At 36.9% G+C, this 27626-nt stretch overlaps 1 protein-coding gene across 4 annotated transcripts; it reads left to right on the top strand.

Annotated features, from left to right (window-relative positions):
- Positions 1 to 89: 89 nt before the first annotated feature.
- On the top strand, positions 90 to 27301 carry IRAK4 (interleukin 1 receptor associated kinase 4). 4 transcript variants are annotated; one of them, XM_045873595.3, is made up of 12 exons: positions 90 to 227; positions 7637 to 7806; positions 10108 to 10253; positions 11034 to 11216; positions 11916 to 12076; positions 13217 to 13281; positions 16169 to 16283; positions 16713 to 16822; positions 21093 to 21276; positions 22733 to 22795; positions 23853 to 24011; positions 24141 to 27301. In XM_045873595.3, the coding sequence occupies exons 2-12, from the start codon at positions 7646 to 7648 to the stop codon at positions 24174 to 24176; spliced, it is 1383 nt and encodes a 460-aa protein (XP_045729551.1). In that variant the 5' UTR covers positions 90 to 227; positions 7637 to 7645; the 3' UTR covers positions 24177 to 27301. The 4 variants fall into 4 exon arrangements, with proteins under 4 accessions (XP_045729551.1, XP_054363064.1, XP_064447441.1 ...); XM_064591371.1 differs by lacking the exon at positions 90 to 227 and adding an exon at positions 587 to 725; XM_054507089.2 differs by lacking the exons at positions 7637 to 7806; positions 10108 to 10253 and having other exon boundaries at positions 135 to 227.
- The last annotated feature ends 325 nt before the right edge of the window (positions 27302 to 27626 follow it).

Raw genomic sequence — 27626 nt, 5'->3', positions numbered from 1 at the left:
TACTTAAAGGGGCAGGCTCACGCTTAAAGAAGAGTCTTAGGCGAGACCTGGGATTTCTCACGCTGCGAAGCCGCCTGGAAGCTCAAAGAGGAGGGACGGGGCGGGGCGGGGCGGGGCCTATTAGGTTGGGCCCCGCCCCGCTCCGGTGCTCTTCCGAACCTGGGTTCCTCCGCAGCCGGCTCAGCTGGGCGGTGCCCGGGCAGTCCTGGCGCCCAGCTACTGCGCAGGTAAGGAATTCCCGCGGTGCGCGTCTTCTTCACAGGTCGTCCAAGGTCTGCGCTCCGGTCTCCATCCCTGGGCCCCAGGGTTGTTGAAGGACGGTTTCGGAAGGAAAATCGCCTTCTATCTTCAAAGTGAGAAAAGTTACAGAGGAAGTAGGTTGTGTGGGCATAGCTTGCTGCAGCGTAAAGACTTGGGTGCGTTCCCGAGGATCAAAAAGTTAATAGGACCTGAGGAGGAAGCTGGGGCTTGGAGCGGCGTCACCAAGTCCTTCTGTGGCTCAGTCCGACCTCGCGTCAGGTTTCTCAACTCCCAGGCGATGTGTTGCGGGAACCGGTTTACGAAACGAATCTCTTTTCCTGAGAACCAGGAAGTAAGGCCAGCTTTGGGCAGAGATGCTCGTCGCGTGGAAGGCATTTTGGGCCTCCGCAAGATTCTAATTAGCTTGTCACTCTGGCTTGCAAGCTTCCAGGAAATTAGAAAGTGGAGAGGGGTGGAAGGATCAGGTAAGTACCTTATCAGATGGGAAAAGTATACCTGACAGCCTGGAGCAAGAGAGAAAACAGATGGATAAAAAGCAGACCCTGAGAAAGCGAGAAAACATTTTAGCTATTTGGAATGGGAACCAGGAGCTCTATTACTGCCTGAAAAACCTATCTGCCCAAGGAGGCCTAAGAGTAGAGAATATTAAAGTCTGCCTTTTCCCTGTCTAGGGGTATCCTTGAAGACATCTGTCAGAAAGTTCGTATTTCTTTTATGCTGTCGTGTTGAACATTCATTTGAAGTTTGCTTTCTACCTCTCCAGTCCAAGCTCCTGATCTTGCGGGCCAAACCTGCTCCATCCGCAGTCTTCTCCATCTAAGTAAATGTCGAGAAACGTTCAGGCCAAAAACCTTGGTGCAATCTCCTCACCCTTCATATCAGCACATGGGATTCTGTTTGCCCTACTTCGGAAAATATCCAGCATCCTAAAACTGCACCTTCCCTGCTACCACTCTGGTCCAAGCCACCAGCACCTCCCCTCTGGATTGTTGGTGTACTCCACCAATTGGTCTCTCCTGTTTCTCTGCTCTTACTCTGATATCCTTTACTCTCAGCAGCAGCCCCAGTGTCCTTTTAAGACATGAATATAAAGCATATCTCTCCCATTCTCAAAGCCTCCACTGTCTTCTCACTCAGAGGATAAACAAAATCAGTACAAAAGCTATAAAGCTTTAGGAGACCTGGTGCCTTACTGCTCTCCTAATCTGCTACTTTCCTGCTCCTTCCTCTCCAGACTTACTATCTCCCTGCTGTTCTCAGTGAGCCCACTTCAGACCTTTATATTTTTAGTATTCCTTTTACCCCAAAACTTCTCCCACAGATATCCCAGTGTCTGACTTTCCCAGTTCTTGAGACCTTAATCACATGGCACTTTCTTGAGGTCTACTCTGACTACCCTGTTTTAAAGTGAAACTCCTTCTCTGTTGATTTTTGTCCACTCCACTTGGCACCATCTAGCCTAGTATAAAGTATATTTGCTTATTGCCTGTCTTCCCCTATTAGAATATAAGGTCTATGAGTTCAGTTATGTTTTTCTTATTTTCCTAATGCTTTATCTCCAGGAACTTGAGTCAATATCCAGCACAAAGTATACACTTAGTAAATATTTGCTTTATTTCAATATTCAATATTTTAGAATATTGAAAAACAATGTTTTTTTATGTTTTTTAATACATCAAAATATTATATATATTTTTAATATAGCCAAAGCATTTTAAATTACTTCCCATTGAATTAAATCCATGCTTGAGAATTATGTTTAATATATGGCATACCAGCACATATCCCAGTTTGGGAAGGGCAACCCTATATAATTTAATAGGTCCAGAGGGTATCACCAGCTTTTGCTCCTAATGCAGGTGTTGAGTTGTCCAAAAATAAAGACTAATGGATATCTAGCATATTTTGCTTAAGAAAGCATGGGAGTGAATAATGTATTTTAGGGAAGTTATAAATATATTAAAAATACTATGTGTAATAAAATAAGACTGCCACTACCTGAAAAGCTTAGCTATATTCTCAGACCTCTTATTTCTACTCTGTCAGTAGCCCCTTACCACTGTTCTGAAAACTGAGCTTAAATACAACTCTGCACATTTCTTTTCTTTAAAAAAAAAAAGTTATATAAAAATAACTTCTGCCATAAAATAATTATTGCAACATTTTTAAAAATCACCTAATTATTGATAGGCCCTTTGCATTTGTTGGTTTAAAATCTTACAGCAAGTCTTAGGTATTACCATCTCTGTTTTTCAGATGAAGAAACCAAGGTCCATAGAAATTCAATTATTAAGTCTGGTCACAAGTGGTTTGTGGAAGAGATACATTAGAACCCAGGCCCATGCAACCTCAAAGTCCATCTTCTTCCTCCCCTCTATCCTCTCTTTCACTGATAAGAGTGCTGATGAAGCACCGTCTTAAAACTTCATTAATTCATTTGACAAAAGATTTTTATTTCCTATTTGGGGCACAATACTTTGTTTGAGAACATCCATATAAGTGAGAAGTATTCCACAAGGAAACATTCATTTTAGTATATTTCTCAATTGTCATCTTACCTCATGTTCTTGTCCGAGTTGTCTTGTTTGAAAATATGAATGGTTACCATGAGAATTAATGGCATGAGAAAAGTTATGAAGATATGTATTTATTTACTTGTAAGCAATGTATCTTTTTCTACTTCTCTTAATCCTAAGCACATGAATTCTTGAACACTTTGAAAGAAGTGATACTTTTTAATTTTTTCTGTACAATTTATTTTTATTATTGAAAATGCAGAAAAGCAAGTGAAAACAAAACCACCATAAAAATCACCATCAAGAGGTATTCACAATTAATGTTTTAGTATATGTTCTTCCAAATGTGTGTGTGGTGTAATATGAACGTATGTTTAAAGTAAAATTTTAAATTCTGAGATTTAGAACTTATAGGCATACATAGAGAGAGGAGTTGTCAGAAGGCTTTCCTAGTTTTGGTATCCCTATGCCATCACCTCTCCTAGAAATCTGGATATAGGAGAGCTACAGAATTTATCCCTGGTCCTAAGATAGACTTTTTATTCTCAATTTCCTGTATTTTAGCTCTAGCCTTTAGGATTACCAAGCAGTCCTACTTTTACTAGTTTTGTCAATCACATTGTACTTCTTACAATGGAGGGAAATCTAAGTAAAAATAAAGGAAAATAATATGAATGGAGCAACTGCAAAATCTACAGGCAGATATAATTTCTTAATTAAAAAAAAAATCAGTCTTTCTCACACTCAACAGAAATATTTTGAGTAGCTGCTAAAGCCCAGTTTGGTTGGGTCTCTGCTTAGGAGAGCACACCATCTAGAAGAGAAGGCAGACACACAAACAATAAAATATGATAATTGTTATACTAGAAGAATGGTGACAGGTTGGAGCAAAAGATATGACTATCAGGGAGAGCCAACAGTGCATTTTGCACTGAGCTTGAAGAAATCATAGGCATTTGCCCTGACCCTCAAAGTGATTGGGCAATTCTTCTACCTAGCCCTAGATGACCTCACCTCCTACTTCATCAAGAAAATAACATTGTGTGGGAATTCTCCCTCTCCCTTCAAATATGTCTGTATCCAAACCCCTTTCTAGATTTGGAAGAAAAGTTTCCTTCTTTTCAAGGCTGATGTCTTTACCTATGCTCTGTTCACTATCCCTTTTGTATCTTCAGCCAAGCTTAACTCTTAAATCTTAAGCCAGCAGTTTTCACGGTGTGGTTGAGGTTCCCAAGTCTCTTTCAAGAGGTTCATAGAGTCCAAATCACTTATGGGTAAAAGATTCATTCAGAGTACAATGGATTTTAATAAAACAAAGTTCACTGATACGGTTTCAGATTCCACATTGCAGCTGTTAGGAAATTATCTTTTATCAAGTTTCACTATCATGTCAAAGAGAAATATCTACTACTTTGTGAAAAGGCTATTAAAATTCTGTTTCCAACTCTATGTATTTTCTTCATATATGTCAACCAAATCAATATATTGCAGCAGAGTAAATGCAAAAGCAGATATGAGAATCCAGCTGTCTTCTATTAAGTTGAATATTAAAGTGATTAACAAAACTGTAAAATAATGTCACTCTTCTTTTTATTTTGGAAAATGTAGTTATTTTTATCAAAATATATTATGTATGCTAACATGTAGTACATTCGTTATTTTTGATCAGTTAATGAATAAGTAATTTTTAAATTTTTCAGTGTCAATTTCTAATAAGGTAATTATTGGTAGACATAACCAACATAAACAAAAGCTTTCTGGACTCCACAGAAATTTTTAACAGTGTAAAGGGTATTGAGACCAAATTTGAGAACTGATGCCTTCTCCCTCTCTCTCTCTCTCTCTCTCTCTGTTTCTCTCTCCTTCCCTTCAAAGCCAGATTTCTTGGAAAATACATTTTTACCATTCACTCACTGCTGCATTAAAACTCTTCTTAAGTCACCCAGTTTCCAAATCTAACACACCCATGAGTATTTATTGGACCTCTCTGGGTCTTTTATACTAACCTATCCCCTGCTCTAGAAATCTCTGATATGCTATTGTCCTAGTTTTCTTCTTACCTCCATGGCTTATCAATACTTTTTAAAGGTTCTTCTTGCCCTTCATTTCTTCACAATCTGTATGTTCCTAATAGGCAACCTCATATTTACTTGTTGCTTCAACCAATGATTCACTTATGAATATGTAAGAATGCTCACATAGTAAGTATTCTTTACCTAAACCTTTCTCCCATGCTTCAGACCATATATCCAGCTACTTAGTGCCAACTCCCCTACATGGTGCCAGAGGTAGATATTTACCATTTAACATGACCACGAACACTTCATTTCCTCTATCATCTAACTGCCTAAGCCAAAAAGCCAAGAATCAACTTCTTGGTTTTCCTCACTCTCCTTTCCCTTTAATATCTGATTTTTCATTAAATGATTTTTATTTGACCTCTAAATCCTTGAATCTTTATTTTTCTCTATTCCTCGACTTTTTTCAGGCTTTCATTTCTGCTCACATAGATTATTGGAAAGTTTTCAAATGGATCTCCTTGTCTCAATATACATCCCTTCAATTTTTTTATCCAGAGGAATCCACTTAAGCAAATAAGATGACATAACACCTTTCTTTAAAATCCTGAAATTGGGGCACCTGGGTGGCTCAGTCAGTTAAGCATCCGACTCTTGATTTCAGCTCAGGTCATAATCTCAGGATCATGAGATTGAGCCCCACATTAGGCTTCAAGCTCAGCGTGGAGTCTGGTTGAGGTTCTTTCCCTCTGCCCCTCCTCTCCTTGCTCAAGTACATGCTCTCTCTCTCTCAAATAAATAAATAAAATCTTTAAAGTCCTGAAATGGCTTCCCTACAACTTTTAGTATAAAGCTTAAAGTCCTTGTCTTAGCATATGAGGCGCGTGATGATTAGGCCCTGTCTACCTCTCCAGCCTCATCTCTTACTACTTAAGAACATGTCTCCTATGCTCCAGCCATAGCAAACTCCTTGCCTGAGCCTCATCCATGTTCTCCCTGCTATTCCTACTGTCTGGAATTTCCTTTTAGGTTGATCTTCATTCCTTTTCACTCATCCTTCCAATCTCCCTCCCCACCCAGATCTGTCTTGATGTATTTCCTTCAGACTGCCTTGGCTCCATGCTTCTCTGGGCCTCCACACCCTACACACACCTCTTGGAACATTTATCACTCACTGTAATTGTTTGTATCCCTTGCTGGACTAAGGAGGTTGAAAACAAAGATTTTTTTCTCCTTTCTGTAGCTCCCATCGCTTAGTACAAAGCCTGACATGTTTTTTGAATATATGAATAAATGAAAAGAAATGTCTTGTTTTTATAGAAAAGAGAGTGACTTGAACAATGCATTGAGTTATACAAGCAGGGACATATGGCATGAATTTTGGAGTCAGATATGAGTTCAAGTCCAACTCTCTCATGTACTGCCTTTGTGAAGTAAATATGTTAAAATTGCCTTCATCACTTTAAGGACTAAGTGAAATATATGACTCACCTAGCATGGTACTCGACAACAAATTCATTAATTCCTAACTCTTACCAGCAATATATACAACTTGCCAGTCAGTAGTTATCTATTAGCAAATGAATTGAACTCATGGAGCTTACAGTCTAATGGGGGGAGGCAGATAGTAAACAAGAAAATAAATACATGATTACAATTACATTGTGCAGTGATGAAAGATAATTAGGTTGAGGGCAGATAAACCTACTTAGATGTGGTGGTCAAAGACGGCCAAAGAGAAGAGAATACAAATATGGAGGCCTACGATATAGGGAGATGTTTTGTTTTTTACTCTTTTATAGCTTCTGAATTTTGTACCACATGAATATATTCTTTACTCCAAAAATTAATTACATTTTAAAGATAAAAATATAGAGTGAAGAAGGAGAATAATTGACATAAGAATATCTGAATCTCTTTGTCTTGATTAATTAGAAGGAAAGGTTGCCACTTGCTGAAAATGAGAGGCATGGAGTTCAAATAAAACCACACGGAGAGAGGTCGAGGCATGAAATAGTCACTGAGGACAATGGGTGAAGACAAGTAACAGGACTCACAGCAGTGTTGAAGGCCCCATGGAAAGGGGATCCCCATAAATTTTTGTTCATACCAGTCTTCTCAGCTAATTCTCTATAGCTATATTCAGCAGTGCTGGTGTACAAGTAAAATTGAAATGTATCCCTGGCTGTCGCTCTCCAAGGTGGAGTGGCAAAAGAAAGAGGGGACTGAGGAAATAAAGGTTTTCTCTAGAGTGTAGTTAAAGTAGTGAGCCACAGAGTTTGGCTTAGTAGGGAATGAATTATGATCAGACAGGTCTGTTGGACTCAAATAACATGAAGCACGTTATAGGAAAATTTGGTTATTTACCATATCTTTTAATGCCACTCAAACTTTTTTTTTTTACTTCTACCAAAGAGTGTTGGCAAATGTTTAGTAGTACATAAATACTGATTGAGAAAAATATTTTAAATTGAAAAACAAATCTTTTATGAACAGAATTGATTCCTGAATATTTTCTGAATTTTCAGGAATTTTTCTGAAAAAGTGAATTTTTCGCTTCTTTGTGTAAATTACACTTAAGAAATGTCAGAAAAATAATTCAATTTGTTGTTGATAATTATAGGTGGAGAAAGAAAGTAAGACCAAAGGACAATTAGGCAAATAAACCACAATTTCAATTTCTTCTTAGGATATCAATGAGTTGACTTTGGAGTGTTCCTTTATTATGGTGTAATCAGTTGCCAACATTTCATATATTGTAGCAAAATGTGATTTATAAGCTTACAGATGTCATCGCTAAAACTACCATGAAATTTTAGTGAGAATTTTTCCATATTTTAGGAATAGAAGATGAACAAACACATAACATCTTCAACATATGTGCGCTGCCTCAGTGTTGGACTAATTAGGAAGCTGTCAGATTTTATTGATCCTCAAGAAGGATGGAAGAAGTTAGCGGTAGCTATTAAAAAACCATCTGGTGATGATAGATACAATCAATTTCACATAAGGTAATGTATAAAAATCTTTTTCTCTTTAAATTCTTACATCACAATTAGAATGATAGATAGATATAAATACCATTTAATGTTGCAATTCAGAAAATAAAACTCCAAGGGAAATAATGGTAATAAGTAACCTCTTTTTTTCTGTTTTTGCAGTTTTTGCTTCATTCTCCATTATGTCAGCTAGGCTAGTGTTGTGATTTCGCAAACAAGTTTTTGGATTAGAATCAAGATCCCCACTTTTACTCTAGTTTTCTGTTTAGCAAGCTGAGAAAGTTCCCTCTGCCTCACACTTGTCACATCCAGATTGAACATAAGGGTATTATAAGAATCTCTAGTAAAATTCTAAGTGTGTGAATCTCTACTTCACCTTAACAGTGTACTTTGAGAATTCTTCAAAATGACATTTTAAAGTTGCCTGTAAATGTACACATATATGAACTGAATTCTTAGTTCTTAGCCAGGATTTTATAACACTATCTTCAGATAATCTCATTCTTTGCCTCTATTTATCTCTGCTTGATTTACTATAAAATGTGAGTACAATTTTATTTTTTGTCAGTGATTTCAGCCCAAAATCTGTCTTTGGAAGCAAGAGGAAAAGACATTAATTTGTGATTTTCAGCATTAACCTGATAAAGATCCCAAAGCCTTAACTCCCATATTAGTCCTTCCAGGAAATGTTTCCTCATATGAAGGATAAACATCTTAAATTACTTGAAAGAAGCTAAAGTTTAGGAATGCCTGAGCGGCTCAGTCGGTTAAGCCTTCAGCTTGGGTCATGATCCGAGTCCTGCACTGGGCTCCTCGCTTAGCAGGGAGCCTGCTTCTCCCTCTGCCTGCCGCTCCCCCTGCTTGTTCTCTCTCTCTCTCTGACAAATAAATAAATAAAATCTTTTAAAAAAATAAAAGAAGCAGCTTAAGTTTAAACCTTGAAAAATGATTTTTAAAAATAGTTTATTGATGTTACTATTAAAAACTTTAGGAGGATAGTTGAGGCAGTGGTGAGGAGAAAAAGCTCTTCTCTACAGAATAATGGCAACAAATAATTATTGAAAGATTTATAAAAAGTTACCGATTTACAATCACCAATGAGTAATTGATGCATGTAAGACTCATCAATGTTGCTAAAACCACAAGATAAAAAGTTGTCGATGAACAAGATATGCACAAGATTTCGAAGTATTATCCACAGGTTACTTATGAATTATGAAGGGTAAAGGTACTTTTATAAGGAAAAAATCTGAAGTACACCTCCATAACCAAGTAATCAAACTTGGGGTCACAGATAATGGCACAGACTGCATTATGTGGCTCTGGATGTGATACAATGGGAAGAACACGTTGTCACCCAAGCAGTGTTCTTAACAAACATTTTTAACCTGAATTTAATCATGAGAAGGTAGCCAGACAAATCTAGACTGTGAGACATTCTACAGAGTGTTTGGCTTACACTCTAAAATGTGTGCACACACACACGCACATACACACAGGGAGAGGTAGAGGGAGAGGGCAAGAACACAAGCGTGGCAAAGTGTTATCCACTGGCCAGTTGGTGTATCTAGGTGAAGGGGAAACAGTTGTTCATGGTATTATTCTTACAACTTTCCTGTAAGTTTGAAATTTTTCAACATAAAAAATTTGGAGGCAAACCAGAAAAAATTGTTAAGTTTTTAAATGTTATTTTTCAAACTAATTTTCAAAGAAATGAAAAACTGATCTGTTTTTCCTTTAATGTAATTGAAATATAATTAAGATCAAAGGAATAATTCCCCAAGTTTATATATGGTATTCTGTTTCTTTAAGCAGAATGATTTATTAAAAATCATATGGCTAGCAGAGTTAGTAAGTCAGGTAGGGAAGTAATATAGCTTAGTAGGTTGAGAGCATACCCTTATGTCAAGTGAGATCTGAATTTGGATCTCAATTTAAATACAGTGTTTTGGCTGTGTGGCTATGGGCTGGTTACCTCTCCACACCTGGTTTTCTCATTAATAAATCAGTATTATATTCATAGTATCTTTGAAAATTAAATGAATTCATGTGGGTGCATCCTGTGGCCCCCGAGCAGATACTCAGTAAGTATTCAGTTTATGTTAACTGACAGTATCATCGCCTTCAGCATCTTTTTCCCTTCTGCCTATCTTCCTGGTTCTCAGTAATTCTTGCTGGTTCTCCTGCTGCCCCTTTCCTTAAATACTATAGGAGGTGCTGTGGGCGAGACAGGGGCATGGGGGGAATAATTCCTATTTTCATGTGAAGTCTATTACATTACTAATTTTGGTTTTTTTGTCACTTGCTTTTAAGGAGATTTGAAGCATTACTTCAAACTGGAAAAAGTCCCACTTGTGAATTACTGTTTGACTGGGGCACCACAAATTGCACAGTTGGTGATCTTGTGGATCTTTTGATTCAAAATGAGTTTTTTGCCCCAGCAAGTCTTTTGCTACCAGGTAAACAGAGTGTGATTAGGGCATCAACGATTAGGGTGGATAGGCAAGTGGCAGAAATAGGAACATGTCTCCTTACTCTTACTTTTTTCTCCTGGTAGATGAGCCTTACCTTTGAGACTGCTTTTCATTCTTTCCACCCTTCCCGACTCATACAAGCACCCCAGACATAAGGCATTGCGGACTTGCTGCTAAGGACATGGAGGCTTCATGATCGGGTTCTGAGCCCACCATTCAAGTCAGGTAGTTTTGTGCCAAAAGGAAGTTTAGAAGGACGGAAATTAGTTTTGGTGGGTTTGGGGGTTTTTTTTGAACTCTTGTCTTTTTTTCACCTTCAACTCCCACCCCGATGGGATCTGTGATCGTGATTTCCTTACATTGTATTCTGTTGGGTCACTGTTTAGATGCCTTCCTCATAACCTTATTTTTTCCCTTTGATTCCACTTACACCAGCAGTTCTCACTATTCTGTGTGCAGATTCCTGGCTCTATTCCAGACCTCGTTATCAGAATTCTTGACTTGGGTTAAGGCCGATGTTTTTAAACAAACACTTCAGTGCTTCTGATGTAGGTGGCTCATAGACTTTTTGAAAACACTGCCTTACCCTCTCTACTCATCTTACTTAAAAATTCTTACTAGGTCGCTTCTTGTGTGTGCTGTGAGAAAAGGAGGTTAAACCTGTGGAAACGGGGATGATGTCAAATGAACTGAGTTCCTAGTTTAACTTTTTCATAAACACTTTTTCTTATGGCAGAACAACTTATATCTTACTTCATTTGGCAGATGCTGTTCCCAAAACGGTTAATACACTACCTTCTAAAGAAGCTGTAACGGTTCAGCAGAAACAGATGCCTCTATATGGTAAAGACAGGACATTTGTGTTACCTGTGCAGAATCTTGAACAAAACTATATGCCACCTGACTCCTCAAGTCCAGAAAATACAAGTTTAGAAGATAGCGATACACGTAAGTAACATTTGCAGTGCTTTCTGCTAGTGGATTTGTCATTAAGACCATTGCTGCTTTGAAATAAATCTCCCCTTTTTCTTGTGAACACTGGCCGTAGCTCTTTTTTTTTTTTAAAGATGTTACTTATTTGAGAGAGAGAGCGTGCACACGCACAAGCCGGGGAGGGACAGAAAGAGAGGGAGAAGTAGGCTCCCCGCTGAGCAGGGAGCCCAATGTGGGACTCAGTCCCAGGACCCTGGGATCATGACTTGAGCTGAAGGCAGACACTTAACCGACTGAGCCACCCAGGCACCCTGGCCATAGCTCTTCTGTGGGTTTTCTTTTTTCTCTCCTGACTTATTAAGCACCATCTCCATTGTATTAGTCAGTGTGTTATCAGTGAGTACAAGCAATAGGATGTACAAACAACCACAGAAGTATGACATAATGTGTAACTATTTACATAACTTGAAAAGGTCATTTTTTAAAGAAAATAAGTGACTAGAGTTTTGGGTGGAGGATCACCAGGCAGAATTCTCAAGATGAAGCTTAAATTTTCATTTTAAAAGATAGCTGTACTCTCTCCTATCATGCCTAATCCAAAGTTGTAAACATTTGTGTATATATGAAATAATCAAGTTGAGAAAATATTAAGGTTATTAAAGCCAGTATATTTTTTATCAAAGTACTTTTTTCCTTATTTTATTGACATTATAGGTTTTCACAGTTTTTCATTTTATGAATTGAAGAATGTCACCAATAACTTTGACGAAAGACCCATTTCTCTCGGTGGCAACAAGATGGGAGAGGGAGGATTTGGAGTTGTATATAAAGGCTATGTGAACAACAAAACTGTAGCAGTGAAGAAACTTGCAGCGGTAAGTTATATGTTTAGGAGTAAAAAGAATTAAAGGAAAAGTTGCTTCCTCGTGTGCTATATCATAAGTTTTAAATTAATCTTTAGGAAATACATTATTTCAGTGTATGTTTTCTTTAAACATCCTTCTTTTTTTTTTTTTTAAAGATTTTATTTATTTATTTATTTGAGAGAGAGAGAGAGAGAAACAGCATGAGAGGGGATAGGGTCAGAGGGAGAAGCAGGCTCCCCGCTGAGCCAGGAGCCCAATGTGGGACTCGATCCCAGGCCTCTGGGATCATGACCTGAGCCGAAGGCAGTCACCTAACCAACTGAGCCACCCAGGCGCCCCTTTAAACATCCTTCTAAGCTGGTAGCTTTTAACACTTAAAAATTTGTTGAAAGCTATGGATCCTATCCCTACAAAAATGTCGTTATGGACATACACATATGAGTATACATATAATTTCAGAAGATTCACAAAATGAAGTTGAAAAGCCCTGTTCTACATAGTGCTTCATGCATAATCAAGATGAAAATGGGAAGACTCTAAGAAAATTTTGTAAAAATAACTTTCTTATGTTACTTTTCTCATTTAAAAATAAAGCTTAAAAAATATACAATAAGAAAAAAGATTGAAAAAAATTCTTGTCTAAGTCCTTCATTCCCATTTCTTCTAGAGTGTTCACCATGTACTCGATTTGTTATAACTGTTATTATATTCTAGAAACATCCATGTATTACATATTTATATGATAAAGATAGTCGCCTGTTGTAATATATGTTACAAATACTTTTGTAGATTTCGTTTGTCTTTTTCCCTTCAAATTTGCTTATGTTTTTTGTTACAGCAAATTTTTTCTTCAGAATGCTTATGCAGTAAATTCTCATATTATTTCATTTTGTTCCTACAATAACTCAGTGAGGTTTATATGGTTATATGGTTTATAAGGTTTTTTTCCCTTCCACTAACTAGCCAGGGGACTTTAAACAAATCATTAAAATTTCTAGTTCTCAGTTATTCTATAAAATGGAGAGAATAATACCTTTACTGTTTCAAAGAAAGCAAGATCAGCCAGGCCATCTTTTGCACCTCCTTCTAGCTTTAGGATCTTTGAGGGTATTGTATTGTATTATATTATATATTCTTTTATTTTTTCAGATGGTTGACATTAGTACTGAAGAACTGAAACAGCAGTTTGATCAAGAAATAAAAGTTATGGCAAAGTAAGTTAATTTGGCAATGTGGTAGAGCAGAAAAGAGCAGCTCCAGGAGTAGAGGACCTGGTTTCTCACTCAGAGTGTGCCATGAACTAGTGATATTTCCAAACATGTAGAATTAAACTAAAGGGTTTAGATGAGAGGAATTGAAAGAATTTTGACTCTACAAGTCTGTGACTACAAATACTCACATGCCTGGAGCTTAAACAGCACTCTAAGAAGTGCTATATCATAGCAAAGTTCCAAAGGATTTCAGCTATCTTCCGTTATCATGTTTACTGCTCCCATATTCATGAGAGATAAGTTATAGAGATACAAAAAAAATTACAGAATAATAGGCCCTTAGATATGGTAACAACCCTAAATCAGGAAAAAAGTTATATGCCAGAATCCTTAGAAGACATTGACCCAGTACGCTTGACAATTGCTGGGCGTTGTCAAGAAGGATAAGCGAAACAAATCAGGATCTATTCTGATAATTGTAGTGCAGTGTATTTTAGGTGTCTGGTCTCATTTAACCCTCATAACAGTTCTTATAATCTCCCCTACCTTTTTTTTTTTTTTCAAAGAGATTTAGAAACATTATGTAACTTGCCTGAGGCCACATAGCTGGTAAAAATCAGATCCGCTTTTCATATCCAGACCTATCTGATTCCAGAGCTTAAGTTTTTTCGTTTTCCTTTTTTAAAATTTATTTATTTTTTAGTACCAAAATGTAATTGACATACAATGTGATATTAGTTTCAGGTATACAACATGCCGATTCGACAATTCTGTACATTACTCAGTGCTCACCACAATAAGTATAGTCCCCATCTGTCACCTTAGAACATTATTGATATGAATCCTAATGAGATGTACCAATTTACCTCAATTACACCCATTGCTATAAATTACCAATTGTAATTGCTTAACCCCAAGAAAGAAATAATAGACTGGAATTAATTCAGTCATAGTAAAAATAATGCACGCTGATAAAAAAACAAAAACCAAAACAAAACAAAAACCTCTTTCTTTCAGGATTTTGTTCCCCCCCACCCTTATACCCACTCTGCAATCCTAAAAGTAACTTGCTCAAAGTAGATATTCTAGGAAATACAGGAATATATATTTAAAATAATAAAAACCATCTCTTAAATATATCACTCAGAGCGAGCCATGGCTAATATTTCGATGTACTTGCTTCATGATGTGTGTGTAGCATTTTTCCCATGTCATTAAAAATAATTTTAAAACATTTTGTTATTGTATATTAGTTTTAATTTTAAAGTATTGTATATCAATTATTTAGCATACATGATGATTATATTTTATTTAACCAGTACCCTACTAGGTTTGTTTCTAATTTTCAACATTACAAATTAAAGTTCCTTTAAATCTCATTGTATATAAATCTTTAAATGCAACTCTGCTTATTTTATCAGGTAGAATCCTAGAAGAATCACTGGTTCAGATTGCATGAACTTCTTAAAAACTTTCCAAGTACATGTCCAAATGGCTTTATAAATAAATTATGGTAATTTACACTCCTATCAGCAATGTATTATAATTTTAAATTTCACTACCTCACCACCATTGACTATTATTACTGTTTCTTAATAAGTACCAATTTCTGGACCTTACTAGCAGAATGACCCTGGCCAAGTTTCTTAACTGTTAGTTTTCTCATCTATAAAATGGGATAATCATAGTGTTTACTTCATTAAGTTATTGTGAGGATTAAATAAAACAAAGCAGGTAAATTGTTTACCGCAGTGCCTTCTACATCGTACAAACTCAGCAAATGTTACCTACTTGTTTTTAAAATGTGTCAGTTTGATGGAAAATAGAGTACTTATTGTTTTAATTTGCACTTCTTAAAATATTTATGAGGATAGACTGTTTTCAAATTAAAGTCTGATTTGAAATCATGAAATCCCAGAATTTTAGATGATTTTGAATCAACAAAGTGAGTAAGCACTTGGATGGAATACATATCATGTTCTAAGTATATTTCTAGGCCCTCATGTATTTGCTCATTCAATTCTCACAGCATCCATGTTACATAGTAGGGGTTATTATCCACATTTGGTGAATTTGCTGAGGCTCAGTTGAGGTTGTTAACTTGTTAAGTGTTAATTTGGCCTATAGGTTGAATATCCAGGGGGTGGCAGAGCTGAATTTTAAACTTAGGACTTTGCCCAGTTTTCTTTCTACTGTACCATAGATACCTAAGATTTTGTTATAGTTCAGCTCTCTTTAATTTTATTCCTTTCAAGTAGATAAAGAAATTCAAATTAGGTTATAAATAATAAGATATCATTAAGGATCAACTATGTGTAAATTAGGTGTGGTTAGAAATCAGATGTCTATAAATCAGGGCTTTGGATGTGTTAGAAAATTCTTGAAAGGGTTGGCATACCAGTTTCAACAGACTTCTTAAAATCTTGCCTGTAAAACTATCATTGAAAATTGTGCTACACAAAGGTAATTATCAGCCCAGTCCTTAACCAAACTATCACAAGTTCCAAAGTTCTAAGTTATTAAGCTTTTACTATAAAATAGAAACAGGAGGCGCCTAGCTCAGTTAGAAGAGCATTTGATTCTTGATCTCAGGGTTGTGAGTTCAAGCCCCACACTGGGTGTAGAGATTACTTAAATAAATAAAATAGAAAAAGGATTTGCTTCTAATGTTGATCAATATTGACTGAAAGAACTGTTTGCAGAAAATTATAAATGGTTACAATAAACATAAATAAATATGTTATAAACATATGTATCATAATGATATATAGCATATCATTATTTTCTTGCTCTTTTTTTCTGTTAAAGCTCTAAATTGAATAACCTCCAACCTACAGCTGAATATATGTATGTGTCATAATAATTTTGAGTGGAAAATTATTTGTCGTAGGTGTCAACATGAGAACTTAGTAGAACTGCTTGGTTTCTCAAGTGATGGAGATGACCTCTGCTTAGTATATGTTTATATGCCCAATGGCTCATTGCTAGACAGGCTGTCTTGCTTGGTAAGATATTTGTTCATCAGATTGTTCGGGTTTCTATTTATGTGTTGGAATACTAATATTCACTTTGTGACAAGATTATTTAAACCATATTAGTCTTAATATTTTTCCTGCTCTTTGAAAATTATACAGTTGATAGGTATACAACTGGGATTGCTGTTCTATTAGGTGATAATCTTAAATACAAAATTACCAGTCAAGACCAGTCTTTGAAGGTGCTCTTATATATTTTTGTTGTCAAATAAGAAATGCTGACTCTGACTTGATCTTATTTAGAGATTATTTTTGAACAATTTTTAAAAATTGCAGTTCTACATTCTTGGTGATATAATATCGTTTTCAGTAGTTGCTTAGAAAAATGTTCTGTTATATATTTTCTATAAATTTTCTCATCCTCTTTTTTTTTAATGGGTTGGTTTCTTACTTCATAAGGATGATACTCCACCACTTCCTTGGCACATGAGATGCAAGATTGCTCAAGGTGCAGCTAATGGCATCAGTTTTTTACATGAAAACCATCATATTCATAGAGACATTAAAAGGTAAATGCTACTCTTAAAAAAGTTTTTGGAAAACCATCTTTAGAGAATGACTTGCTCTCACTCTTTCTATTCAATATTCATATGCATGTTTTAACTTAGAGCACTGCATGAAAGCTCTTCTCATTAAGACGTCTATAATCTCCTTTATTCCAAACCCACTGACCTATTTTTAGTACTCATCCTACATGGTCTTTTTTTGAATAGCATGGCATTTTGTTTTTCTTGACTACTTTTGCCTTGTCAAAATTATTTTCTTGGGGCGCCTGGGTGGCTCAGTCATTAAGCGTCTGCCTTCGGCTCGGGTCAGGATCCCAGGGTCCTGGGATTGAGCCCCGCATCGGGCTCCCTGCTCAGCGGGAAGCCTGCTTCTCCCTCTCCCATTCCCCCTGCTTGTGTTCCCTCTCTCGTTGTGTCTCTCTCTGTCAAATAAATAAATAAAATCTTAAAAAAAAAAAATTGTTTTCTGGATCACCACTATTTTCTGAATCACTCTCATCCTCCATGGGTGCATTTCAATTCTCTTTCTTCTTGCATAAATAACAAGTATTAATTGAGCACCTACTATATGCTAGGCACAGTAGAAAATACTTAGCAAAACTAGCACTTTTAGTGTTTGACATCAATCAAATGATCACTAATAATAGAACTTTAGTAAGTAGTATATAGTATTTAATGTACAGTATTAGTATAAATAAGAGTTCTCTGAGGAAGTAATATTTTAGCAGAGATCCAAAGAATGAGTAGGAAATAAGTGGGCACAATTAGAGGGTAGCTAAAGAAGGTAGGGAGAAGAACATTCTAGAAAGAAGGGACTACATTTGTAAGACCAGTGTTGAGAGGGAATATGAGAGCATGATGAATTACAGGAAGTGAAATGAATACAGTATAACTGAAATGTAGAAATTGAAGGAATGATTGATATAAGAGAGAATTATAGAAGTCAGCCTGGAGCTAACCCCTGTAGGATCTAGTAGACTAAGGTAAGGACTTTAGTTTTATCATAAATGTAATCGATACCATTGAAAAATTATAAGTACAGATGTGGTATCATGTTTAAGTTTGGAGAAGATCACTTTGACTTGAGTGTAGAGAACAGTTTCTAAGAGGGGATAGTTAGGAGGCTATCACAGAAGTCTTGGTGGTAGCAGTTCATATCAAAAGAAGTGAGCAGATTTGAGAGATTAAGATGGCAGGACTGGGTGTCTCAGTTGGTTAAGCACCTGCCTTCAGCTCAAGTCATGATCCCAGGGTCCTGAGATAGAGCCCCAAATTGGGCTCCCTGCTCCGCTGGGAGCCTGCTTCTCCCTCTCCCTCTGCCCCTCGCCCACTCATGTTCACTCTCGCTCTCACTCTTTCTCTCAAATAAATTTTTAAAAATCTTGAAAAAAAATAAGACGGGAGGACTTGCTGATATCTTGGCTGTAGAGGGGTCAGGGAGAGGGACATGTCAGGAATGACTCCTGGATTTCTAGCTTCCTGAATTGCATTCTGGGATGATTGTGGCATAATTTACTTACATAGAAAGCACTGGAAGAGGACAAGGTTGAGGGTTGAAGATGTGAATTCTCTTTTGTACATGTTGTGTTTAAGATTCTTTTAAAATATAGAAGTTGAGGGGCGTCTGGGTGGCTCAGTCGTTTAAGCGTCTGCCTTCGGCTCAGGTCATGATCCCGGGGTTCTGGGATCAAGCCCAGGTTCAGGCTCCCTGCTCAGCGAGAAGCCTGCTTCTCCCTCTCCCGCTCCCCCTGTTTATGTTCCTACTCTCGCTTTCTCTCTCTGTGTCCAATAATTAAAATCTTAAAAAAAAAAAAAAAGATATAGAAGTGGAGATGTTAAACAGGCAGTGTGATATACAGATATGGAGCTGAAAAAAGTCTGAGCTGAAGATATAAACTTGTGTATTACTTACATATAGATGATAATTGAAGACCTATTATATGATTGTATTCTCTTAAGGAGAGATAGAGATTAGGAAAAGATCCCAAGATTTAGTCCTGAGGAACTTTAAGACTTAATGGCCAAATAGAAGAGAATGATCTCAAAAAGGAATCTAAGAAAGTAGGCACAGAAAGGTCAGATGAGAACCTAGAGAGTATGATATCTGTGAAAACAAGGAAAGAGAGTATTTCCCAAGAGGAACTAGTCACAAATGCCAGTTGCTTTTTAGAGGTCAGGATGAGGACTGAAAATCACCATTTGATTAGTGCCCTGAAGATCATTGGTATCTTTACAAAGCCCTACTTCCCCATAGTAATTGGGCACAATTCAGGATGTAGTTGAGGAGAGATTGGGAGCTAGAGAACTGAAATGTGAGTGTAGACAAGTCTTTTATGACATTTAGATAGTGAAGGGTGCTTGCTGGAAATGATGTGTCATTCAGGAAACTTTTTTTAAGATGGCAGAGACTAAAGCATGTTTTTATGCCTAGGGGAAAAGGGAGATGATAAAATAGAGAAGTGAGATAAATTAATGGAGTAGGGTTCCTGAGAACATACGAAGGAGTCCAAGTAAGAGATCAGCCTATAGATGAGAGGACAGGCACAATCTCTCATCCCTTACGTATTGGTGTATTTCCCCCTATTCTCACCTCCTGTTTCTTCTCTTCGCACAACGTGCTCTTGCTGACATTATATTGACTTCACCTGCTATCTATGTGTGGGTGACACTCAAATCTGTATCATCAGCCTCTGATCCTATATTTTCAATATCTCCAGACCAAAAACACCTTGCCTGGGTGTTCCACAGCAGCCTCTAAGTTAACAAGTCAGAAATCAAATTCATTTTCTCTTCCAAACCAAAGTCTTCTTCCTGTATTCCCTTCCTGATCAAATGAAGTCACTATTTATCCTGTCTCCCAAGCTAAAGACTTTCTCATTCCTCACATCATACTCATTACAAAGTTCACTGAATGTGCCTCAGATTCTCAGCTCCTTTTTTTTCCTCCACTGTTCTTTCTTTATCTAGACTCTCACCATCTCTCATTTGCTTTATTACAAGCTTTCCTGGTCAGCCTTTAACTAGTCTGTTCTAGTTCTCATCTATTCACTACTACACTGCCAGGTTATGTTCTTAAAAATCAAGGCTAGGGGTGCCTGGGCGGCTCAGTGGGTTAAGCATCTGCCTTTGGCTCAGGTCATGATCCCAGAGTCCTGGTATTGAACCCCATGTCAGGCTCCTTGCTCAGTGGGGAGTCTTCTTCTCCCTCTTCCTCTGCCCCTTCCCCTGCTTGTACGCTCTCTCTCTCTCAAAGAAGTAAGTAAAAATCTTTAAAAAAATCAAGTCTAATAGCACCAATTCCTTACTATGAAAACTTTTGCTGGCGTCCTGCTCTCACAGGAACAAATTCATATTCTCTCCATGTTTCATTGGCACCAGTTTCTTGAAATTGATCATATGTTTTTATGTTTTCATCACTATGTACATGTTGCTCCATTTGACTGAAATGCCTTTTTTCCCCCTCATTTATCCCTCACCTTCTAACAATCCTTCAAGACTAAGCACACTGTTCACCCTCTCCTTAGAATTTCTTCCAGCCATGTGGTTGTTCTCTCAGGATTTTGTATCTACTATCACCATTATGGAGTATTTATTGGATTTTTAGAAATTATTTATGTACCTTTGTCACAGACAAGATTTGAAAATCCCCCATCCATGCAGGACTGAGCTTAAATACCATTATACATAATGATTCTTGATAAAATTTTTTATTGAATGCAACTATGCGTGTATGAGTGAATGCATGTAATGAATGAATAAAGACCTTTTAACCATGTTCTTTCCTCTTTGAAAGATTTCAGATAGTACAAAAAAAAATAACACGTGAAACTAACATAACTGCATGTGAACTATACTGGAATTAAAAAAAAACTTAGAAGAATAAAGAAATGAATAATTAAAATACTTTGGTTGGAAATTTGTTTTTAAATGAGTTGAGAAATATTAGGAAAAGAATAAGAATGGTGCTTTAGGAGACTGAGGGAAATTTCCCCTATGATAAATTACTTATGAAATAATGAAAGTATCTCTCACTAATGCGGACAGTTTTATTTCATTTTTATTCTCTTAAAATTTTTCCTAAAAGCTCCTAAAAAAAAGACAATCTTTTTGCTTTAGTTTTAATCTGAAATCTAGATTTATTTATACAAATTTCAGGCTTTTCTGATGTGTATTATTAAATGGTATACTCTGTAAATATGTACATATGTTCTGTATGTATGTAAATGTTAACTGTTTGACTTGCTTGAAAAGAAAAATATTTTTTTCTTTTCAGCGCAAATATCTTACTAGATGAAGACTTTACAGCCAAAATATCTGACTTTGGGCTTGCACGGGCTTCTGAGAAGTTGGCCCAGACAGTTATGACTAGCAGAATTGTGGGAACAACAGCTTATATGGCACCTGAGGCTTTACGAGGAGAAATAACACCCAAATCTGACATCTACAGCTTTGGTGTGGTAAGTTTCACATATATAATTAGTAAAAATAATCATTCTGGCTATATCTGTGAAATTTAAGTAGAATATTCTGAAATACCTGTCTTGCTTAGCTCTGTTATGTAAATGTGCATATTGTTTACTTTAACCCTTAGTTAAATGAAGTTATAAAAGCTTCTCCAAGTTTGTAGAACTTTTTAAAATGGATTTCTGAAGTTACTGCAAGAAATGACTTTTTACCACACTATCCTCATGAATTAGTATGAAGGTTACATGAAATTAGTGCCTAAAACAAAGATGCCTGGGTAGCTCAGTTAGTTAAGCGTCTGTCTTTGGCTCAGATCAAGATCCCAGGGTCCTGGGATTGAGTTCCACATTGGGCTCCCTGCTCAGCGGGAAGCCTGCTTCTCCCTCTGTTCTCCCCCTGCTTGTGTGCACGCTCTCTCTCTTTCTGACAAACAAATAAAATCTTTAAAAAAAAAAAATTAGTGCATAAAACAAATCATGTCATACAGCACACATTTAATGTCATATTTTTTTAAAAGACGTACACATTGGGGCACTTGGGTGGCTCAATTGTTAGGCATCTGCCTTTGGCTCAGGTCATGATCCCAGGGTCCTGGCATCGAGCCCTGCATCAGGCTTCCTGCTTGGTGGGAAGCCTGCTTCTCCCTGTCCCACTCCCCCTGCTTATGTTCCTGCTCTCGCTTTGTCTGTCTCTGTCAAATAAATAAATATTAAAAAAAAAAAAAAAAGACATACACTTTGGCATTTTCTGATCTACTGGTCTGTTCAGAATAACTTTTACGATGGAGTGAGTGGGAGTGGTTGGAGAAATCAGGTTCTTCTTCATCTTATTTTTGCATATATGTTTCCTATATGGAAATTTAACTTCACAACACTGTGAAGTTAAGGCACAGAGTTGTAGGATATGCCTAAAGTTTAGAAAATAATATTCTAAAAGCCAGAGAAAATTATTCTTGTGAAGAATGCCCTGCAAGACAGGAGAAGGACTATCCAGAACACATATTGAGTGGAACTGATTGTTTTAGTAAGTTGCTAATAGAAAAGTACTGCTTATGGGGATTGGTGGGACCCAAGATTTCTGGAGGGAGTGGTGGTGAGAAATGACCACAACTCATGTCTTTTCTGCTTTTTTTTTTTAAAGATTTTATTTATTCATTTTAGAGAGAAAGAGCACACAAGCGGGGGGGAGTGGCAGAGGGAAAGAGAGAGAATCTCAAGTAGACTCCCTGCTGAGTGAGGAGCCCGTCGCGGGGCTCTATCCCAGGACCCCAAGATCATGACCTGAGCTGAAACCAAGAGTTGGATGCCCCTGTCCTTTCTGCTTTAATGCCTAAAAGGCATAATGCAATATGTGGAAATGATTAATCAGATTTCATAATCAAGATCCATATTTTTTCCATGTCTTGTCTTGTGTGTTACAGTAATGGACTTCTTTTTTTTGTCTTCATAGGTTTTATTAGAAATAATAACTGGACTTCCAGCTGTAGATGAACACCGTGAGCCTCAGTTATTGGTAATTGAAAGATTTATTATTTTTTCCAGTCCTTTTCTCTTTGCATTTATAATCTAAATTTATATGGGTAAATTTGGCATCTAGCAATGTCTTTTTCTATTGGCAATCTTTTCATTGGCAGTTACAAAGTGGCATATGGAAAGAGCATCACAAATTTCTAATCTCAGCTCTGCCACGAAGTATTTGTGAAGCTTGGAAAAGTCACTTATATATTCTATGTACTGGGTAAAACCAGAATAGAACTATATGACTTTTAGGTCTTCTACAGTTTATTTTTATTTTCTTACCTTCAGGGTGATTACTAACAGCTTTTTCAGCTCAGAGAGGAAAAACAATATGGCTTCCATTCAGATTTGTATCAGAATGGAATTGCTAGTAAAATTTTCTATCCATTTCCCTTATGTAGTATTTTATTTATAAAATTATGATAGAAAACTTTTCCTGTGTATTTTATTAGGCATTCAATGGCAATTATATAAATAGACTAACTGAGTACTAAAACCACAAGAAAATTATGCCTTGCCCTTTTTTTCCTGTATAGTAAATTTTAGGAACTTGGAGGGTCTTTCTGTAAAAATAAAGATTTACAGAAATCTTTTGTAATCTAAAGATTTCAGAAATACCTACTATCATGAATAAGTTTTTTTTAAAACTAGTTAAATAACTACACTGACTTTATTCTAATTTATGTGTTCTAATGAGGCAAACCAGTGAGACAAATTCAGATAATATATGTATAACAGATTATTCCCGTAGAATGGAGATGAGAAAGTCAAAGGGTATGATATATTTGCTCAAGGATTGGTGCCATTTTTCACTTTAAGAAAAACAATAAAGGGCACCTGGGTGGCTCAGTCGTTAAGCATCTGCCTTCGGCTCAGGTCATGATCCCGGCGTCCTGGGATGGAGTCCCGTGTCAGGCTCTCTGCTCAGCGGGGAGGCTGCTTTTCCCTCTGCCTCTTCCTGACGCTCCCCCTGCTTGTGCTCTGTTGCTCTCTCTCTTTCTGACAAATAAATAAAATAAAATCTTTAAAAAAAAAAAACATTTGTTTTAAAGCTAGATATTAAAGAAGAAATTGAAGATGAAGAGACGACGATTGAAGACTATGTTGATACGAAGATGAATGACACTGATCCCACTTCCATTGAAACTATGTACTCTGTTGCTAGTCAATGCTTGCATGAAAAGAAAAATAAGAGACCAGACATTAAGAAGGTACTAATTTTTTATATTTATTTAAAAAGTGAAGAAGGTGGGGTTCATCTTTTTTTTCTAAGTTTACATTTCAAAACAACTGTTTAATACAGTTTTTTTGTGTTTTTCTTTTTCTGTCTTTTTTGAAAGGTTCAACAGCTGCTGCAAGACATGACAGCTTCTTAAAATTTTACTGGAATAGACTCTTGATTTTTTTTGTATACACCTATCTAAACCATTTTTTAAACTAAATTTTTTTTGTAAACATTCTTTTTTACCTTTAACAAGGCAGCATGGAGCAGTGCAGTGACTATATTAAAGCTTGTATAGAACTACCAACAAATATAGAACAAACAAAAGTAGAGCCATGATATCGACCCTAAGCCCTAGCTTGTTAGAACCCTCAGTTCTTTAGTAATCCCTTAGACCTTTCCTTGGAACCTCACCAAACACGGTTTGAAAACTATAGAATTGGGGCGCCTGGGTGGCTCAGTCATTGAGCGTCTGCCTTCGGCTCAGGTCATGATCCCAGGGTCCTGAGATCGAGCCCCGCCTCAGGCTCCCTGCTCAGTGGGAAGCCAGCTTCTCCCTCTCCCACTCTCCCTGCTTGTGTTCCCTCTCTCGCTGTGTCTCTATCAAATAAATAAATAAAATCTTTAAAAAAAAAAAAAAAGTAAAAGAAAACTATAGAATTAGCAACAAAGAGGACTGGACCATAGGGTGAAAAGACCCTCGGCCAAAGCCCAGTTCTACTACTAATTTGCTGTAGAGCTTTGGGCAAGCCCTGTATAGCTTTAAGCCTTGGTTTTTTTCCACTGGTAACATTGGGCTAATATCTATTGTGCTTCTCTGACAGGTAGTCATGAAAATCAGATGAGGCAGCATAGGTACATGCACTTTGTAATATGTAAAGTGATATAAAATTTAAAATTTATATACAATCCAATTACAGTCATTTGTATATAGGATCATGTTTGCAGTATGCTATTTTAAGCAATCATTCACCACTAACCAAATATGCCCTGATGTTACTTCCATGATGATATGGTCAATATTAGATTATGTTACATGGCAAAATTGAAGGAATTTTGCAGATGTTGTTAAAGTCCCTAATCTGCTGACTTTGAGTATCAACTGAGAGACTGTGCTAGGTGGGCCTGCCCTAATAAGGTGAGTTCTTACAAGAAGCCTGAGAGATTGTCCCGTGGGCCTTGAAGAAGTAAGCTACCATGTTGTAAGAAGGCCACATTGGCTAAGACTTAAGGGTGGCCTTCTAGGTTGAGAGCCACCTTCCAGCTGTTAGCCATCAATAAAAAAACTGGGACCTGGGTTGTATAACCACAAGAAACAGAATTCTTCTAGAAAGAACAACTGTTTTTCTTCCCATATTTCTGACCCACTGCTTTGCTCGCTAGCCAATGAAAAATTTTTTATTTTAAATTTCTCTCAATATGTTCTATGGGAACCAAGCAGGTAATAGGAACAATTAATAAATGATATGCCTTACTTTTCTAAAATATAATTAAGAGAAATTTAAGATATTCTGAAGCATTTATTGCTCTATCCACTTTCTGGTTCTGTAACCGTATAAAATGGCCATAGATCTCAGCCATCTGTAGTCCTTTTTATTCACTTTCAGAACACAAGCGTACTCAGATACGTACAGTTCAGTTCCAGACCACCACAATAAAATGAGTATCACAATAAAGTGAGTCAAATAAATTTTTTGGTTTGCCAATGCATATAAAAGTTATGTTTACACTATACTATAGTCTATTAACTGTGCAATAACATATGTCTAAAAAATAATGTACATACCTTAATTTAAAGATACTTTGTTACTAGAAAATGCTGAGTATCCTCTGAGCTCTCAGGGAGCTCTTTGCTGGTGAAGGGTCTCTACTCCACGTTGATGGCTGCTGAGTGATCAGGGAGGGTGGTGGTTGCTGAAGGCTGGGGTGGCTGTGGTAATTTCTTAAGTGAAGTTTTTCCCATCAATTGACTCTTCCTTTCACAAACAATTTCTCTGTAGCATGCAATGCTGCTTCATAGCATTTTACCTACAGTAGAACTTTTTTTCAAAATTGGAATCAATCCTCTCATACCCTGCCACTGCTTTATCAATTATGCAGTATTCTAAATGTTTTGTTGTCATTTCGGCGATCTTCACAGCATCTTCACCAGGAGTAGATTCCATTCTCAAGAAACCACTTTCTCCACTCTTCCCAACTCCTCATTTGTTGAAGTTTTATCATGAGATTGCAGAAATTTAGTCACAACTTAAGACTCTACTTCTAATTCTAGTTCTCTTGCTCTTTCCACCACTGAAGTCTTTCCTTCCACTTCCTCCACTGAAGTCTTAAACCCCCCAAAGTCATCTGTGAGGGTTGGAATCAACTTTCTTCATATCAGAAATAAGACTGTTTCCCTTTCTTATCAGTCATGTGTTCACTATAGTAGAACTTTTAATTTACATTCACAACCTAGCTAATTATTTGGTGCAAGAGTCCTAGCTTTTGGTTTATATCAGCTTTTGACAAGCCTTCCTCACTAGAAATCATTTCTAGCCTTTGATTTAAAGTGAGAGAGGGGGCGCCTGGGTGGCTCAGTTGGTTGGGCGACTGCCTTCGGCTCAGGTCATGATCCTGGAGTCCCGGGATCGAGTCCCGCATCGGGCTCCCTGCTCGGCAGGGAGTCTGCTTCTCCCTCTGACTCTCCTCCCTCTCATGCTCTCTGTCTCTCATTCTCTCTGTCTCAAATAAATAAATAAAATCTTTAAGAAAAAAAAAAATAAAGTGAGAGAGGTGTGACTCTTCCTTTCACCTGAATAGAGGCCATTGTAGGGTTGTTAATGTGCCTAACTTCAATATTGTTGGGTCTCAGAGATTAGGGAGGTGTGAGAAGGAGAGAGATGGGGGGGAACAGTAGGTCAGGAGAGCTGTCAGAGCACACACATTTATCGGTAAGTTCCTGTCTTATATGGGCACTGTGCTTGGTGCCCCAAAACAATGACAGTCATTTAACATCAAAGGCCACTGACCATGGATCACCATAACAAATATACTAATAGTTAAAAGTTTGAAATATTGCAAGAATTACCAAAATGTGGCATAGAGACACAAAGTGCGCAAATGCTGTTGGAAAAATGGTGCCAATAGACCTGCTCAACCCAGGGATGCCATAAATCTTCAATTTACAAAAGCTACAGTATCTGCAAAGTGAAATCCAGTGATTTATGCCTGTGTGTATGTATTTTATTTTTTTCCAGCTTTATTGTGGTATAATTGACAATTAAAATTATATTTACTTCAGGTGTTCAGTGTGTTTTGCTGTATGTATACATTGTGAAATGATTTGATAATCAAGCTAATTAACACAACCATCACCTCACATAGTTACCTTTTTTGATTTTTTGGTGTGGTGAGCACATTTAAGATTACTGTCTTAGCAAATTTCAGTATACAATACAGTATTATTAACTATAGTCATCAACTTGTACATTAGATCCCCAGAACTTAGTCATTTTATAACTAAAAGTTTTTATTCTTTGACTAACCTCTCCCCATACTCCTTTGAAGTTTGTATGATTCCACTGTAAGAATGGACACAGATAGGAATGGCTTTTTAATCATTCAG

This window comes from Mirounga angustirostris, unplaced genomic scaffold, assembly GCF_029215605.1.
Source record: "Mirounga angustirostris isolate CCGP_5_RB_7025 unplaced genomic scaffold, mMirAng1.0.hap1 SCAF_5, whole genome shotgun sequence".
In the NCBI taxonomy this organism is placed as follows: domain Eukaryota; kingdom Metazoa; phylum Chordata; class Mammalia; order Carnivora; family Phocidae; genus Mirounga; species Mirounga angustirostris.
The sequence above is the reverse complement of the archived record's forward strand: the minus strand, read 5'-3'. Positions and strand labels throughout refer to the sequence as shown.

Bases quoted from the DNA above. Each gene is read 5' to 3' on its own strand.
- IRAK4 (XM_045873595.3), top strand. From the start codon at position 7,646: ATGAACAAACACATAACATCTTCAACATATGTGCGCTGCCTCAGTGTT. The intron at 10,254-11,033 runs GTAAACAGAGTG...TTCATTTGGCAG, and splicing joins AGCAAGTCTTTTGCTACCAG to ATGCTGTTCCCAAAACGGTT. The intron at 13,282-16,168 runs GTAAGTTAATTT...TATTTGTCGTAG, and splicing joins GAAATAAAAGTTATGGCAAA to GTGTCAACATGAGAACTTAG.